General features: G+C 37.6%; 1 protein-coding gene across 10 annotated transcripts in view; it reads right to left on the bottom strand.

The window, feature by feature from the left end:
• Nucleotides 1-200: 200 nt before the first annotated feature.
• Nucleotides 201-18,181, bottom strand: part of RUFY3 (RUN and FYVE domain containing 3) — a 68,727-nt gene continuing 50,746 nt past the window's right edge. For 4 of the 10 annotated variants that reach the window (XM_081057339.1, XM_081057342.1, XM_081057344.1 and 1 more), the window contains 10 exons: nt 16,971-17,063; nt 15,529-15,612; nt 14,373-14,540; nt 13,743-13,840; nt 9,638-9,757; nt 7,928-8,027; nt 6,149-6,213; nt 3,689-3,716; nt 2,865-2,933; nt 201-1,635 (listed from right to left, as the gene is read on the bottom strand). In XM_081057339.1, coding sequence (XP_080913465.1) covers nt 1,492-1,635; nt 2,865-2,933; nt 3,689-3,716; nt 6,149-6,213; nt 7,928-8,027; nt 9,638-9,757; nt 13,743-13,840; nt 14,373-14,540; nt 15,529-15,612; nt 16,971-17,063 — 969 coding nt within the window. In that variant the 3' untranslated portion in view covers nt 201-1,491. Of the gene's footprint in view, nt 1,636-2,864; nt 2,934-3,688; nt 3,717-6,142; nt 6,214-7,927; nt 8,028-9,637; nt 9,758-10,005; nt 12,228-13,742; nt 13,841-14,372; nt 14,541-15,528; nt 15,613-16,970; nt 17,064-18,181 lie in introns of those variants that run through there. The other 6 variants (XM_081057337.1, XM_081057340.1, XM_081057343.1 and 3 more) reach the window with 2 other exon arrangements.

Raw genomic sequence — 18,181 nt, 5'->3', positions numbered from 1 at the left:
ACCATGAACAGTGCTGCCTCTTTTCTACTTAATTCAAAACTAATTATAAAATAATTTTTGCTCATTTAGGATAATTCCTAAATTCCCCAGATTATCTGTAGCACCTAAAACGCTGCTAGCACACATAAGTAGCTAAAAATAAGGAAAATCAAGAATCACAGAAAATAAACATTTAAAGGGAAAAAAAATGACAACAAACTAAGCTGGAATTATTATATTTTATTTTTCATTAGTACTCTCAAAACTTCACTAAGTAACAGGCCAGACTTCTGAAATAATTTTTTCCTGGGCTGTAACCCTTTTCAGGACACAGAAATTATTAAATACCAAGGTTCCAGGATTTTCCACCCCAGAATTCTAAACCACTTACAGAATCTATCTTCTTAGGTCTTAACTGGAATCAAACAATCTAGGCACACGTAACATCTTAACAGCATATACCATTTCTTTCCTTTCCATGCTGAATGCACTTGCCTCTTTTCCACCAAAGGGTTGTTACTAAAAGATGTTTGAGTATCGTAATTCCCAAGAACCTGTCTACCAGTTCTAATTCTTGGCTCAGAATAAGGGATCCCTTATGCAAGAAAGAATTTAATAAACATTCTGAGCTAACAGTTCCCAGCCATGGACAAATTAAATTTTACTTTACACTGGATTTAGCTTTGCTTTCAACACTTCCTATTCTCAAAAGTCAAACCCCATCTTTAAATCTCCTAACAATTTCCATTATGACTTGGAGAGGAGGGAGGGACTGGGGAAGAGTTTAGTTTCCTTGTTTCGTAGTAGGAGACGCTGAAAAGGGCAGATATTTACTTTTGAAGTCATTAAGTAGAAAAACAGGAAATGTTCTTCCTCCTTGTTCTGATAAGGACCAGAATTTTCTGGTCCTGAAACTATAATATATTACAATATTGTTTTAAGTACATTCAGAATTTATATTACTCTTTAATTTCTTTTCCCTGAGTTTGGGTTCACAGTTTGGTAGAGATACTTTAAAGAAGAGGTAGTTCAGTGGGGTGAAGAGGAAACAATGTTTATGTCTAGCAGCATAGGGAAAACATGTAACATCTGTCATTTTGATCTCAGTTAATATTTATCATTCCCCCTTGAATCTGCAAATTTAATAGAGCAAGATGATCATTTTCCTTTTTATTCTTATCTATGGATCCTCTCTCCTGTTATATCTACCCCAGTATTATCACCACTATTCATAAAAATGAGTAGCCCTTCCAAATACATGCTATAAGAAAACCCTTCAAAATGGGGTTGTTTAGATTTAGAAGAGAGAGGCTCAAAGGAGTAATTTTTATTCAGAGTTCATTAGGGAAAACGAGCAAATTTCCAGCACCCCCAACCTGCCTTTTCTCCCTGGACTTGGTTTATTTAAATCATTCCTATCAACTCTTGAGTTGAGGCTAAGGTCTGGGCTCCAGAGGATCCTGGTACCTAACACAGGTAGAGACATTCTGGTCCAGGTCTTGGCCTCCGGTCTTACGATGGGCTGGTGGAATACTGTTTCATCAGATGCTTGTGACAGGGATTGCAAACTCGCACAGGCTTGATACTCGAAGGAAGAGGCAGTTCGTTTGTTGAACAGGCGCCACAGAAGGTTCCTTTGCAGTTCTTACACACATTCTACAAGGAGAAGAGGAGGTTAGGAGGGGAACTGAAGAGCAAGGCACATGGATGCATGCGATGGAAAAGGCCAAACACGGGAAACACTCAAACCTAATCGAGTACCGACTGAATGGCTGTTATGCGCCAGAAAGTATCTGACCAAACACGATCTTTGTCTACCAAGCAGCTCACAGTCTCGTTCTAAATGAAGAGAAGCAGTGCCACAGAGTAAGAACAGATAATACACAAATGCTTAGAAAACATACTTTCATTCTCTATGTTCACGTAGGTGGGCTAATTCTAAAAGGAGTTTACAAGTACCTAAGCATCCTCCCAGTAAGGAAGGCACCGACCCACCAATGGACTGGGTAGCCTACGATTTAAACGTTTGTTGCGCATGAACAGAAGTATAATCCCTGATGCACCGATGAGGCTCTACAAGCACGTCCTTTGGGACACCAGTGCAGCAGCAGCACAGCTTCCTGCATCCTGTGTGCAGGGAAATTAGTGTTTTAATTAAGCATTCTGAGTCTCCAGAGGCCAAGCAGTAGGACGGCCCGTGGGTCATTACGGCACCCTCACTGTAAGGCTGTGGTAGGGTGGTGCACACACAGCTGCAAGAGTCCCCACGTCAGGCTGTGAAGAACGTCCCCTATGAATAATGCCACTTTCTCCCAAACTATTCATCTTCCTGAGGGCGCAGTGGAGGTACAGGGTCACTTATATTTGAAAGACAGGGAGGAATTTTCCTGACATACTAAGGCACTCTGCATGAACCCACCTCCCCAGACCTATCTTATCTGTTCTAAGCAGCAGGGAGTATTGGAAGGAGTGTAGACTTTGGAGCCAAAGTCAAGTTGCATCTGGGCTTTGCCACTTATGACCTGAATAATTCTGGGAAATGTACTTAGCATCTCTGAGCCCAGGGCTCTCGTCTGAAGGCACAGAGGACACAAGCTTCACAAGAACAGGGATTTGGTCTTCACTTTCATTCACTCTTTCTCCAGCACATGGAATAGCACATTCCATAAAGTAGACACTCAATAAATATTTATTTATAAACTTACATTTGTTTTAAATTATGTTAGCTGTTTATATTTATTTCCACAGGGATTTACCGACATGACTTACAAAAAAACAAAACAGGTATACAATAAATGCTTGCTCCTTTTGCTTTTCTCCCCACTCTGCGCTCTACACAGCAAGGTCCCTATTATTGGAAGGGGTTTGTTTCTCATCACCGTTACCTGTGTTAGGCTGCCATCTTCCTGGCATAGCTGACACATCTGGGGCTTTTCAGAAAGCAGCTGCTGATCCTAAACCACATAGTGAGCTGGTTAGTTTCCCTTAGCCCCAGAAATATTAATACTTTCAGAATATGCATTTTTTTAGTTACAAAAATTATATAACCACACTACATATTATCTGGAAACTAAAGAAACAAATTATATATAGTCACACCATCTTAATACAACTATGATAATACTATCATTAGCCTTGGAGCTCTTTTAATTTTTATAATAAAGTAACACATGATTTTATTTATAAAAAGAAAACAAGTATAAAAGCATAAAGTAAAAATTTTTTTTTAAATCCCCATCCCTCTTGTCTTACTCTACCATAGAGAAGGGAAAGCAGTAGGCTTAATTTTATATCCTAATAGATAAATGACAGGGTCTCACATAGTAGCATTAATCATCTTTTTCATGGGGTTGTCATGTACTATTTATCTGCAAAGTATTTTATAACCATTGACGTTTGCTAAGTTATATTAGCAAATTTCTAAGTGACCAAGAAATATTTTTTTCTTTCCATTTTATAGGTCTCATAGTATGTGAAAGAGAATTTCAAATAAGTGCGAACTGTTGTTTACTTAGTAAATTTTTCAAAGCTGTGCTACTCCCTGTGGGAGTTTCAGGCAAATTAATGTTTATTCAGGACATTGTTAAAAGAACAGGCCAGAGGCTTGTGTGCATTCATCTCCCTCCCATGCTGCCTTATTTACAGCCAGGCATGGTATAGCCAACTTCATAATTTAAACAAGATGCTTTAGAACAGGACACTCAATTACCTGTTCATCCATAAGGTGAGACTGCAGCCTAGAATGGAAAATTAAAAACAGCAACTTACTATATTTCCATTTTTATCATTTCAAAACCACACAAAAAAGGAATACCATGGTTCCCTTGTTTTGGGGACCAGCATAACCACTAATCTTGACCTCCAAGGTGAGGAAATTTTGGTTGTTAAATCTATTACCAGAATCTGACCCTTGATCTACATTATGGTTCCTGTTTAAAAATTGATTTGGAGTTATATTTTATATTTCCTTTTTACTACCAAGAAAATAGCATTTGTTTCTCCCAACCTTTCTCCAATGACCAACGCCATATGCCACGTTTTAATAGCTTTTTTCCCCTATCTAATATTATATAGAAATCTATTCATTATGTCATGTATTAGTCCCCTCCCCCAAATAGTTAAAAATGTGAAATTCAGAAAATTAGTCAGGGAAAGGGTAATGAATAAGACTGTCAGATGAGTACCATTCAGGTTGAAATATTTCTTCATGAGACCCAGCTGAGCTAAACCCTGATTTTCCCAATTTGAAATAGAATTTAAGAGGAAAGCAAAGTACGCTTTCAGCTCTAGGGAAAATGTACCAGAGATGTACAGTGGTTCCAATTCTCTTTTGAGTGGCAGTGTGACCACCAGTGTGACCACCAGTGTGACCAGGTTTTCAGCTGTTCCTTGGACCACAATCTCAGGAAGCCTGGGTATGTCTTAGGACTGCAGTTCTGGAAACCATAGGCCCTGGAAGCAGCTATCTATGTAGTGCAGAGACAAGGGACTTAAAAAGAGAAGACAGGATAAGTAGAGGCAACATGGTGTGCCAGCTAGCCTCTCTGTGCTCTCAAGTTTCCTCATCTGTAAAGTAGGAAGAGATCATTACATTTTTGTAAAGAAAATTAATAAGGAGACAATAAATGTTCAAGCTGCAGAGCACAGTACAGATATAAAGTAAGTATTGTCATACATTCCCAGGGCCTAAATCACAATCTGGCATGTAAGACGCTCCTGATGGTAAATGACTTGATTAGTCTGGAACAAGGCTGACTCTGAAAGGCACTTTTCAGTCCTGGTTCATTTCATGGCCTTTCTAGGTAATTCCCTCCCGTGGCTCATGCTGATCTGATGTGTTCGATGGACTGTAGTTTAAGGTTGGTCCTGGATCAGGCCATGCTCTTTGGGAGTAAATTTAAAGGCTTTAGAATCATTCTGGCCTTGGAGGTGACGAAGGCCTGTGTAGGCTACATATCTGCATCACCAGCCTACTGCTGCACCGTGTAATCTATAGTTTCCAGCAGCTGCTTTTGCTCCAGATGACACACAACCTCATTGTTAAGGCACCAAAGCCTGGACACGGACAGATGCCAGAAATACACACTGCATAGTTCTCTCAAACCCTCTCTGTGGTATCTTGCCTTGTTACTAACCTTTTCTTTTTTTGGTTGTTATAATAGACTTCTATTTCTAGAGCAGTTTTAGTTTCACAGCAAAATTGAGCAGGAAGTACAGGGATTTCCCATATAGTCCATCCACTCTCCCCTAGTATCAACATTTGGCAGCAGAATGGTGCATGTGCCACAGTCAATTAACCTACACTGACACATCGTAATTACCCAAAGCCCATATAGTTCACCTCAGAGTTCACTCTTGGTTGGTACATTTTATGGGTTTGGACAAATGTGCAATGACATGTACCTATCACTATATTATCATACAGAGTATTTTCACTGTCCTAAAAAATCCTCTGTGCTCCACCTATTCATTCATCCATACCCCCACCCGAAAACCACTGTCTCCAGGGTTTTGCCTTTTCCAGAATGTCGAATAGTTGGACCTCCTTCATTTTTTTTTAGTGGCATTATGTAATATTTTGTTATATTTCTACCTGCTAACATAATCGATGAAAGTCAATTTGCTGGAAACAATCCTATGCCCTTCACAATGACCAAATCAGATGAAGAATTAAGAAAAAGGAATCAAGTCAAACTGTTTGAGACCCTAAAGAGAAAGGACGTAAGGGAAATAAGATTTATTTTGCAACATAGCTGCCTTTCACTTAGCATGCAGGTGGAAACAAGTCATACTCAAGTACATTTAAGAATGTAGGAAATGCTATGACTTGTGCTTTCTTTTCTTGTGATAGCAGTACAGCCAAGAACAGAAATAATCTTTTAAGTGATAATTTGAGTTTGGGCATTAACCAGGGAGGAGTCCAAGAACAGCTTGATCACTGTTTTTTGGTTTTTTTCTTTCTGAATTGGACTATATGGGCTTGGTTTAATGTTACAATATTTACTTGGTTTATTTTTTACACATTTCCCCTTCAAAATGTCTTTCTGGAATATTACTATCACAAGTCAGTGTCCAGTCTTGTGTCATTGCCAATGTGTATCAAAAGCTCCCTGTTTCCCATCACCCCAAAATAACTTCATATCTTAGTTAATAATTTACTAACAAACACCTGTTGCTTTCTTCCAGGGACTTTTTTAGTTTAACGTTTTCCTCTTGAGTTTTGTGCTTCCCATCCTGCAAAAAGAAAATGAAAATGGCCCAATTTATTAATTAGTCAGAATGGTAAACGATGACATTGCAGACATATTTTCCCCCTATATTGTGTTAACTTGGGTATAAATCTAAGCAGTTTTTTTATTAGGGAAGGAATCTAACTTTCAAGGTAGTTTTCCTTATTCTCTGCTCCAAGTAGTTTCTTAAAAAATTATTCTGATAGAGTTTGCAACAAATGGTTTTCACTGTAGATATTTTCTTTAATTCTTGAGATTCAAATGAAATTCAGAATGTATCCTATTTACTTGCAAAGTGGGCTCAAGGTATCAGTTACTTCTTAGAAATAAACACACACACACACACACACACACACACACACACACACACACACGTGTATTACTCCCCCTGCCCCTCACCTGCTTAGCTCTGGAAAACTGGTCAAATCAAGGATGGCCATATCCAGCAGACTGTGTAATCCCCTGGACACTCAATCCAGTAGATGCCTCAATGCCACGACAACTTCTACAGCCTGTACAACTCGAGGAGTTTTCTACTCTGAATGACCAATGTAAAGTCCCAAACTGCATTTTTACCAATGCCCTTCAGCCCTGTCTGGGCAACTTCTAGGGACAAATTCTTTCTGTGGCACACACACACTGCTGCCTGCTTTGAACTGCTGGCTATCAGCCTCCAAAAGGAGAATGCATGTTCTTAGACTACTCAAGTATCAAGGAAGGGAGGTCAATGCAATATTGACCCTGCTGGAAACCCTACTGCAGAGCAATTCAAGATGGAGAAACGTAAGGCCTCAATGGAAAAACAAAATAAGATAGGCCAAAATTTCAGTAAATCTCTGTAAGCCCTTTTAAGTACATTCTATGTTTGCTAAACGAAAATAATAAAGATAGCATGCTACACAGAGAGTGTTACTTTGCCCACTACATCAGCAGTAATGAGTACTATATAATAAATTTCCATTTACCATTCTTTTCTATTCTCTGGTAAATTAGCAGCTCATTCTCTAGAAATTTTAAATAACAAGCTTAAATTTAACCTGCTTTGTTTTATATATACATACAAAGAAGGTAATTTTTTCCTTGTGTTTGTCTTTGACAGAAAAAGTATTTCATGCTTTTCTGATTTTATTAATGGAAGAGACTGGGGCTTCTGATTTCTAGGTCCCAGAGAGGATCTTATCCAATTTTAGTTCCCTCACTATCAGTCTACATTACTTTCCCTTCCCCAAGCCTAGCTCCTTCTTTTACTAATTTTTCCAAGAGAAGTACCTTGAGTATGCTCAAACGAAATCCTCATGATTTTGAAAAAAGTGTACAGAAGCAAATCCACATTTACGACAATTCTGTTAAAGGAGAGTTCAGGGTTGAGGTGGGATTACTACCATATTATTAAAAATGTTAGCCAGCAGAAGTCCAAGACACACATATTTTTGTTAAGAAACCAAAATAATCTTACTTATTAAGATTGCACATTAAAATGGATAAGAGGGCCACTGGAAATTGTGGTTATTATGCCCCCTTTCCAAAGGATATCAAGTTAGACACAGCTTCCCAGTGCTACACTAAGAATCAGGCTTTTGTGTGGTCACACCAGCTCCGGCCTGCTAGCCACACACCCCAGGCTGCAGCAGTGGCATGTGCTCCATGAGAGGAAACTGTCCAGCCCAGCAAGGCAGCCTCTACATGTTAACTAATATGAACACGGGACTAACAATTACCATTTGGGGTTCTGGCTTCTGGGAACCCTTTCCGAGGATGCTCCTGTTGTTCTGTAATCTTCTTTCTCTTTCCCGTTTTAGTTCTAACTCAATGTGGTTCCTGGGGTAGGTGGGAGACGAAAAGGAAGCATTTGCATTGTGTACTTATATTCTCTAAAGAGTATCAAGCCCTTTCCTTGAAGTTCAATAATTAAATTTTAATACTTGATTAATAAAAAATTAATACACACACACACACACACAAACACCAGGTTTTAAAGTATTAAAATATAATAAAACCAGTGACACTAAAATCCACACAACGTGTTTAAAATACATACAACATCTTAATCTTTCTTAGGTTAAGAATGTACTTTAGGATCTTCCAGTCTCTGAGGGTCACCATTCTGAATATCAATATGTAATATTAACTTAATAATATAGTCAATAATATCGTGATAACTATATATGATGTCAGATGGGTACTAGATTTATCCGGGTGATCACTTCATAAGTTATTTAAATGTCTGTACACCTGAAACTAACATAATATTGTATGTCAACTGTAACTGAAAAAATGAAAAATTATTAAAAAAAGTAAAATTAAAAAATATTAACTCTTAATGAAGAGTTGTGGACAACTGAATGACAAGTAGTGGATTTACTATAACTGAAAGACAGTATTTACATAGTTTTAGCAAGATACAGTGTGAAAGCACTGACATTGTGTTCTCATTTCATATTAATTAGCTGGTCTTTCTCTACAGTTATGTGTTCAATCCCCAGCTACACCCTCAACCATTCCACTAGTGTCCTTAGTAGCTATGTGCTTTTTCTTTTTTAATTAAATTTATTGGGATGACAATTGTTAGTAAATTTACATAGATTTCAGGTGTACAATTCTGTATTACATCATCTATAAATCCCACTGTGTGTTCACCACCCAGAGTCAGTTCTCCTTCCATCACCATATATTTGATCCCCCTTACCCTCATCACCCACCCCCCACCCCCTTACCCTCTGATAACCACTAAATTATTGTCTGTGTCTATGAGTTTTTCTTTCTCATTTGTTTGTCTTGTTCTTTTGTTGTTTTTGGTTTATATACCACATATCAGTGAAATCATAGGGTTCTCTGCTTTAGCTATGTGCTTTTATATCCAACAACAAAGTTATATTTGTCTGAAGTCAGTGGCTTTAGCACAGAATCAAGTCTCATTTGAAAGATAAGACAGAAGAGGAGTTAAGGTCTAGAAGTCAGTGAGAGGTTTTTAAATTAATGTTGCTACTTATTGGCTTAGTTGTGTCAATTTGGACAAATTTAACCCCTCTCAGTTTAAATTGCACCTGAAAATGGGAGTGATAAGATCACCTGCTAATAGGATTGTTGGGAAGATGTTAGAAGAGAATGTATGTGAAGTACTTAGTAAAGTATTTGGCACACAGTAAGAATTCAGGAAATACTATTATTAGCATTCTGTTAGCTGTTAATTCTGTCACTCCTTTCTATTCATCTGGGGACTTGGGTTCTAACTTCATAATTCTTTGATTGCAAAGGATGCTGACAAGATTTTGGGAATGCTAATGTATGTGAAAATTTCTGAATTCTAATTCTAGAGAAAGGACACTGGACAGACAGGAGACGGCTGGATCATGGGGTCCCATCTTCTCTCTGTGTAACCATAGAATTACCCACGACCACCCTGTTAGCTCAAGCCGCCCTCTCTTCACCGCTGCCGGGTGAGCTCCTCCACTTCCAGCTGCAGAGTGATGATCTTGTCTCCAAAGTCCTGCTTGAAGAGCCGGTTGTCCAACTCAGCAGACTGGCGGCCTCGCTCAGCCTGGCGCAATCTGGATGTGAGCCACATGAACTTGTGATAAAAAACAAAAGCCATGGTGGGAGGAAGACCAGAGTCCACAACACAAAATAAAACAACCCAACGAAGAAGGCATGGAGAGACACAGAGAGGAAAAATAACTTTTCAGGACAAAGGGAAGAAATTATGGGGGAAAAGGATGGAGAAGAAACAAATTCTAAACAAAAGCAAGATGAAGGTGAACCAGGCAGAGGAAAAGTGATTTTCCATTTTTTTTTTATTCTAGTACTACAGTTTACAGCCATTAGATGATAAACGACAAAACATCACTTTTTAGAAAATCCATATCCAAAGCCAATCTCAAGCACATAGTAATTAAAGTTAAATCCACTTTTTTTGTTTTTTTATTTCCTAATTGGTTTGGTACTTTTTATTTCTGTTTTATACATATAACTGGAACTTGCAAGTGGGTGACTACCTTCTTATATGTGGAATTAGAACATTTTCCCGGTCCTTTCCCTAAACCACAGTTTGTATTAAATCACTGGACATTATACATTAACCCTTACCCAGGTTATTATATAAGGAGAAACCTCTGTCAGAGTTTGGCCATCTTTTTCCTTTCTATTCCTACCAAGTGGTGTGTGACTAAGTGGCAAACAATTCAGCACCAAGCCTGTATAAGATTCCTGACCATATTTTCTGGAAGATTCTGATGAATGTCTTCTTCCATATATCCTATAACTTTGCACCTATAAAGAAGCATGTTCTAACAGGTGAAATATCTGGGGCTCTATGTAACAGAATTTGGAAACATGCTATGTGTACTTTTTAAAATGTTTTATTTTGCTGTTTGAGCACTCCTTCTAAATGCTCATAGAAAGGCAACTCCTCACAAAAGGTTGATGAAGATAAGCACAGGTGCAAAATTATAAGGACTGAAATAAGTTGAGAGCACAGGATCTTCCATGAGGTTGGTCATGTGCTCTTTGACTTGACTTTGGTTCAAGTCTGCAAAGACCTGTAAAAGCATATATGAAGTCTATCTTACTCTCTTAGTTTTTGTTTTTCCAAGAAGGTAAAGGATTTCAAGAGCTGGAAGCAAAGGGGTTATCTTTGTTCCCATCGAAACAGCTGAAATGCTGTAAATCATACCAGAATGAGAAAAAAAGAGAAAAATTTGCCACAACCTTTCGAAGGAATGAAGGCTTATATAAAACCTATACCTCCAAATCAAAAGTCATTAAAAAACATCCAAGTAGTATACGACTATTTACAATGTAAAGCCTAGAAAGGGTTAGATCTGTGGTTATTCAGAGAAAAAAGCCCTGGTAATTATTGTTTGCGGATATCTACTGGGAATCTTTATTTTTAGACTAAATAATAATAAAGAATATAAGTTTATCATTTACCTATTTCCTACTCTGAAATGGTTTTCTAATAATCAGATTGTTAGTTTCCTAGAAACTTTAGCAAACCCCTATTTGAACAAAAAGTAACAGAAACTCTTAAGCAAATGTTTCCAGCAAGGAATGACAGGCAGGAAACAATCACTCATGTCTATATCTGGTCATCTTTACTCCAAAAGGAAAAGCAGGATACATTTTTTAAATGTGTACTGTATATTTTTTATAGGAGAGGAGTATTTTCATTAAAATTGTTCTTTTCAAACTACCTAAATAGGAAGTGGAATTGCAGGAAAATGGCAGAGGTAGAAGATGACAAATATTAGGAGGGTTTTCCCAAGCTTCCACATTATTATGTTATTATAAGTTACCTAATCGCTAACTTTATCTCTATGTACTTTAAAGAAATGTAAGGATGCTGTTTCCCACCCCCAAAGTCACTAAGGCAAAAAAGTTGCAAGCAGTCTTGGTTAATGAGAATAGAAGTGTAGTGAAATACTAAGTACTTATCCTGACTTGGGGATTAAACCTATACAACAAAAGTGAAAAAGGGTCATGGACGAAGAAACACAGAACTACTTTAGAAGAGTCCGAGTCCCTACGGTAGTCACCTCTAGTTCCTTACATCCCTATGGCAGAACAGGCTCGCTGAGAGAGACAATGCACCTAGAATCTGATCTTGTCAGGAACTGGGTTGTAAAGGCATCGATATCATATACAAAGCTTCAATTCCCTAGGCTGTTTTAAATTGAGTATTTATTTATTGGTCAACTCAGAAGTAATTTCGCAAAGTTTATTTGACATTTAAGAATTTATACTAAATTTTCTAACTCTGGGGAGAAAATAAAAAAGAAGAAAAAACACAGCCTACATATTAAACTGTTTTTTTAAAAGTCCAATAAATTCAAAGTCAATTTTTGGTGACATTTTATATAAATCAGAGCCTAAATGTTATAACTTTCAGATTTCTAAATTTACAATTAAATTGTGGTATCAAACTTGCGAGGTGACCAACTGCGAAATGCCTAATGATGTTTTGGGATCAATTTATTTGCTGCACTATTTAAGGTCTTTGCCTGTTTCACCAAATCCTTTTCACTAAATTCATAACAATAAAAGTGGAGTGAAAGGGAAATGAGAAAATGGATAAACAGGAAAGAGAAAAATAGCAAGACAATAAGTCAGCTTAATCCTTGAAGAGATGAAGTCATTATTTTAGTTCTGTCTGCATTAAATGTCAAGTCAAAAATCCACTGAAAAATAATTTGATACATTTCAAAAACACAACTTATGAACCCTAAAACTGATTTGTTAAATCATAAACACATATCTGCTTATAAGCAAGCACTAGGATAACTTCCTGGATAGACCAATACCTTTTTATTTTTAAATCAGCCAAACAAGAAGTTTCAGACTTATTTATTAATTTGCAAATAACTGTTAACATTAATACGCAGGACCCTCCTAAACAAGTCATCCATTCATCCATTCATTCATGCATCTACTAAATGAATGCCTTGTACAGTCATGGCACTGTGAGCTAACCGCAAGGAGCTCACGCTCTCATCAGAAGGCAAGATACATACCCGTATATGAAGGCCTACAAGGTAAGGCAGAAAGTGAGAAGTGCTATAAGCAGTATGGACGGGTATAGATATGAGGCCATGGGAATTCCAACAAGAGCAGGCTGGCAGATTATTTTTAGCTGGGAAGAAATTTCAGAGGAAGTTTGGGTAGGTTGCATTTGAGCTTGAATGTGAAAATGTACCTGAAGAACAAGGGAGTGGGAAGAGGAACAGCATTTCTAATTGGTGGAACTATTAGAAAAGAAATAGAAGGGAAACATAGGAAGCATGTCCAGGGACCACGAAGTATAGTTTTCCTCAAGTGTAAAAAGGGTGTTCAGTGGGTGTTAAATGTGGCAACACAGGCAAGCAACACTAAATGGATGCCAGGGCTCATTCGAGCTCGAGGCAGCTGAGTCACCAGGAAGAAATGGTGATTTCAGACCAAAAGAGAATCATAAGAGTTGCTTAGGATATACTTTGTGAATTGTAGTTACTGGTGGGAAGTAGCTGGTCAGAGGATGAAAACACGAGACTGGTCTCCAGACAGAGGACAGAGTTGGAGACAGACAAATGTAAGAGTCGTGAGCAGGAGGTGACAGTGGAAGCTATAGAACTGTTAAGGAGAAAGAGAGTAAAGGAAGATGGGATAGAGAAGAGAAAGGGCTTAGTTATTAGAAGGGCCCTTAACACCCCTACATCACCTCACACTTAGTGGTGAACAATAAAATAACAGAATCACAAACATATTTAAACGTTCTTTCATACTTGTTAAGTACCCCTCCCTCACACACGACACTGAAATGGAATGAAGTGAGAGAGTTAGAGTTGTGCTGTTCAAAACAGTCACGAAAAGCTGCTGTTTCTTAAAAACGTTTTCATTAACATCTTAGAAGACACAAACTTTTACCGGCTTTCTCCCTGCCCGCATGCCTGAGGCTAGGATGGGAGTTTCATGTACTTTCTGTTTCCCAAACGCATATAGCGCCTACTCTGAACATCCAGCACTGAAGCACCCAAGTGTTTCACTAAAGAAATGGCACTTTACCTTTGTTCGAGTTGTTTAATGGTAGCAGCCATCTGATTAGTCTTCTCTTCCAAGCGACTGTTTAGTTCACTTTTCTGTTTTATTCCTAAGTCTGAACTCTGTTATGAAAAAGAATTATGGATGATGTATATGTAACATACAATCCTGAAATAAATGACACATGCCTTTTGAACCTAATGGTAAGTGGGAAATAGAGAAATAGAAATGCTCATATATTTGTACATCAGTTAATTCTCAAGTGGAAAAAAAACAAAAAGGAATGTTTAAAGTCAGTATTGTTATAGGCGGCTTTGTCACAAAGATCAACATCCAAGTTCATCCATGTATCATATTCCAGTATAAAAGCTAATGGGAGATACAGCTAGCTCAGCTGGCAGGTTAGGCTGGAGAGTAGAAATTAACTTACAGGATAGAAGGGACCCCCTTTTCCCATTACAATCTGAAAAATGGCCACGGCTTTCCAGAATAGCCACACAGGACCCTGTGATTCCTAAAGTGGTTTATCGGCGGTAAGCCCCCAAATGAGGTTGACTCTTTCCTCTTGTATTTAAAGTGTGACTGTAGAGAAAAGAGGGGCAGAGGGAAGCCCTGCGGTTTTAGAGCCACGAGCCTCTTCCTCCTGTTTCCTACCTGCAGCTTAAAGGCAAGTTCATGCTTGAGAGCTCTGAGGTCATCCAGCTGCTGCCGCAGACACACCAGGGCGTCCTGCTTCTCACAGACATCCTTCTCCAGCATCTTCATAGCCATCTCCATCTCCTGTCTCATGCTGATCTGGATCTCCAGTTCTTTTTCAACATCCTGCCCCCAAAGGTAAATAAAATTGCTTACTCGCTTGTTCCTCACCTAAGCACAAACTAAAATTCCACAGGAAAAGTTAGACCAAAATCTCAGGTCTGAATATTCTGACAAAATATCTATAAGCTATCATTCAATGCAGAAGCATTAACAACAATAATAATTAGAATAATTATAACATTTACTCAATATTTTAAAAATCTGAAATATTTCGTAGGCCAAAGATAGTGCTATTTAATATGTCTAAAATATGCACACACATAAGGCACTTCATTAGATATTGTGACAGACAGTTGATGTCATGTCCTATTATAGAAATATATATGTAAAGTGTTACAGGAGCCAATACAAAATGAAGCAGTTGAAATTCTCTTCAATTTGAATATTGTTGACATTTGGAAGCCCAAGGAACCTAAAAGATACTTTGGGTCTCCAGGGTAACATCTCAATTACTGAGAATGGTCAACATGGCTAACTGAATTTTCATGGTCATTTCACATGAAACCCCTTTTTGTTTCAACTATTATTACTGCAATATTATTTGGATGACGAAAGATACAAAGACCTGAGGTTCTGCTGCATTCAGGCTATGTCCAAGGCACACCTAGGACCTTCCCTACTTTCTTGGTTTCTTTTCTTTTTAAATAAACATTTATTTTATCGTGATACAAAGATGTGGAAAATTTTGTGTAAGATTTTTATCACGTGCCACTTAACTGAGGCACTTCTCTGAATATAGTTAGCATGACGGAAAATGAGTCAGATTGCTTCTTAAAACACTAACATGTATTATGTGTAGGACCTTCCTAATGGAAAGTTTGAGATGCAGGAGAAAAATGATAATTATTTCAAGGATGTTAAAATGTTATTGTTTTCTCAGAAAACCTGAAATTCTGTTCTGTACACTATTGGTTTGTGATAATTTTTAGTACAAATCAGGTGTACTAATTTTGACGTGTTCCTGCACTATCAGACTGTAGGCAAAGTTTACCAGTCGTAATTGTGTCTCCTCCTTTAAATGCTTTCTTGCTTCATTTAGTGCTTGCCCTTCTGAAGTTCTGTCTTGCTTAGGACCCTTGAAAAGATAAATAAAATAGTACATACTTAAAGACTACAAGAATCTATACAATTACCTGACACCAGCACTGCTATTTATTAAGGAAAAATGATCATACCTAACCAGGTATAACAATGAATGAACACAACAAAGAAATTAAAAATTCTTAAGCTGACGTTTTGGAAATTTCCTGCTATTTTGTTTAAGGTCCTAAGATAGTTGACCAAACCAAATGGTAGAAGTCTTAAAAATCAGCTTCTAAAAACAAAATAGCATTCGCTGTCAATTATGATTTGGGCCAAAGACTCAAATGAGATCTACTTCAGAGATCTCACATCTGGTATCTACAACTATTCACAGAGATCACTGCTAAAAATAAGGTCATCAGAAAATTGTTGGTCACAGTTGTTTTTACAAAGTCCTTGCATTAAAGTCAGACATGTCACTCATAGAAAACTACTTTAGTCTTCACTCAGAGCCTTACTTAGTCTTCAGGGACAATTTTTAATAACCAGATATTTGGATTCTTAAGTCACACAGTAGGTTAGAAGCATGAGGATAAAAGGAAATAGGGAAACCTTTCTAGAGATAGCAATACTGACAGCAGTAAGAGTAAAAAATGCCAGTAAAATCATAAAAGGCAAAAACAAACAAAAACAAAAAAACCCCAAAAGGCCCCAAAAAACAAAAAAACACCAAAAACCCAAAAAACCCAAACCCACAGCCATCTGGGAATATTTAAGTATAGATGCTAGAAGCTCTATCAATTTCAATAGCCCCGTAAAGTAGCACCATTATAATTTAGTGCAGAATTGCCAATGTTGATAATTATGATCTTCAGTCATCATAAAGGGCTAAATATGTTAAATTATATCCTCTACTTAAGAAGGCTTAGAATTGTGTAATACATAAAAGGTTTGTAAGACATCTGTTTAGAAATATATAAAAAGTTTGGGACTTTAAGGGATTAAGTTATCTAGAAAACTACTGATAGAGAAACTGTTTCCCAGTGGTAGCAGAGAAACACTTCTTACAAAACAGTGACATGATCTAAAATAATGGTATATGTAAAATAACAAATATAACACTTAAATACAACACAAATCATTAGTACATAAAAACAAGAAACTGAAGTAGACCTTCTCTTGAAGTCTCTGAACACATGTAGATGGCACTGAAGCCAAGAAGCATCTGTAGACGGGGCACCACACTCCCATAACCGTCACTGTGCACTCAGTTTTGCATGGGGTCTCAGTAAAAACAGTATGTGACACATGCGAACACTTGCTGCTTCCACATAGTCCTCTAGAGGCTCCTCTCACTGGTACACAATGACATGCTCTCTAGGAGTGTTTTATAAATCCCGTAAGATTTACCTTCCGATTGGATTCCAACATGTAGGAGCTTTCCTCTTTAACTCGTTCCATTTCTTCTTGCAAGGTAATAATCCTGTTATTTGCGACTGCAAGCTATTGATAAAATTAGAAAAATAATCTTTGCTCTTTCTTTTACTAACACAGGGTAAAATAATTCATGATCTGCTAGGATATAATTTTCAAGATTAGATATTCTTAAAAGGAAAGAAAGCTATCCATAACCTCCTAAAAATGTCCTTGTAGGGAACTTAGAAGAAATATTTTGAAAAAGAGGGTAGATAAAAATTATCTCCTTTTGCTGCTTTTTATGTAAACTTTTTTTCCGTACCAAAATGTTAAGATCATTTACCTCAAGGGTGTCTTCGTGGATAACTTTTATAATTATATTTAGTTACAATACCTATTTCTAAAATGTTTAAGAGGTCACCTCATGCTTTGGGACCCATCTTACGAACCCTGCGTAAGACTTTCTATAGGTGATTTTTAGAAGAGTAAAGAAATGAACTCTTCTAAGTTCTCACTCTAACAGCTGCCCACATTAAGCACTGAAGAGAGTTTTCATTTCAGCACCTAAAAAGGTATGAAATGTTATTAGCAGAATATTGCTAAGGGAGAATGCCTATATGCCCATTCCATAGGAGGGACAAGTAACGTGGAAACACCTTTTCCTGCTCTGTACCTACTGACCTCTATCCCCCACAAAGCATGTGGAGGTGACTGAAAGAGTTTGGGAAAGGAACTGAGTGGGCTCCTTTCCCACTCAGTTCCTAGCAGGAGGGCTAGGATTTCTTTCTAGTATCTCTACGCTATCATTGGGTGTAGGTTCTGCTTGGTTCCTGTTCTAATGTGGAGCTAGGCTCAAGCATGCTTTTTGGAGGCAGTTTGGAAGCTCATTTCTCTCTCTGCTCCATGGGTCTAATAATGTGTAAAGAAGTAACTCTGGGCAAGTGGGTCTGCTCTCGTGATCCGGGTGCATCTGCAGACAGCTTCTTCCGAGATCTCAACATCAGGGAAAGTGTTAGGAAACAATGACTGCAGATCCAAGTAGGCTTTCTAAATCAGCTTTACCAAAAATAAAGTGGATATTTATATATCTTCATCTGCTTAATTCTTCTCTTTTATATTTGTTCAGAAATCAGGAGGAGAAAAGGTCTGTTTTGTTTTTTCTTTTTAAACTGGTCCTCTTAAATCCAAAATAGATGGAAATGAGA

This window comes from Rhinolophus hipposideros (assembly GCF_964194185.1).
Source record: "Rhinolophus hipposideros genome assembly, chromosome: 1".
NCBI lineage: Eukaryota > Metazoa > Chordata > Mammalia > Chiroptera > Rhinolophidae > Rhinolophus > Rhinolophus hipposideros.
This window is presented reverse-complemented; position numbering and strand designations above follow the sequence as displayed.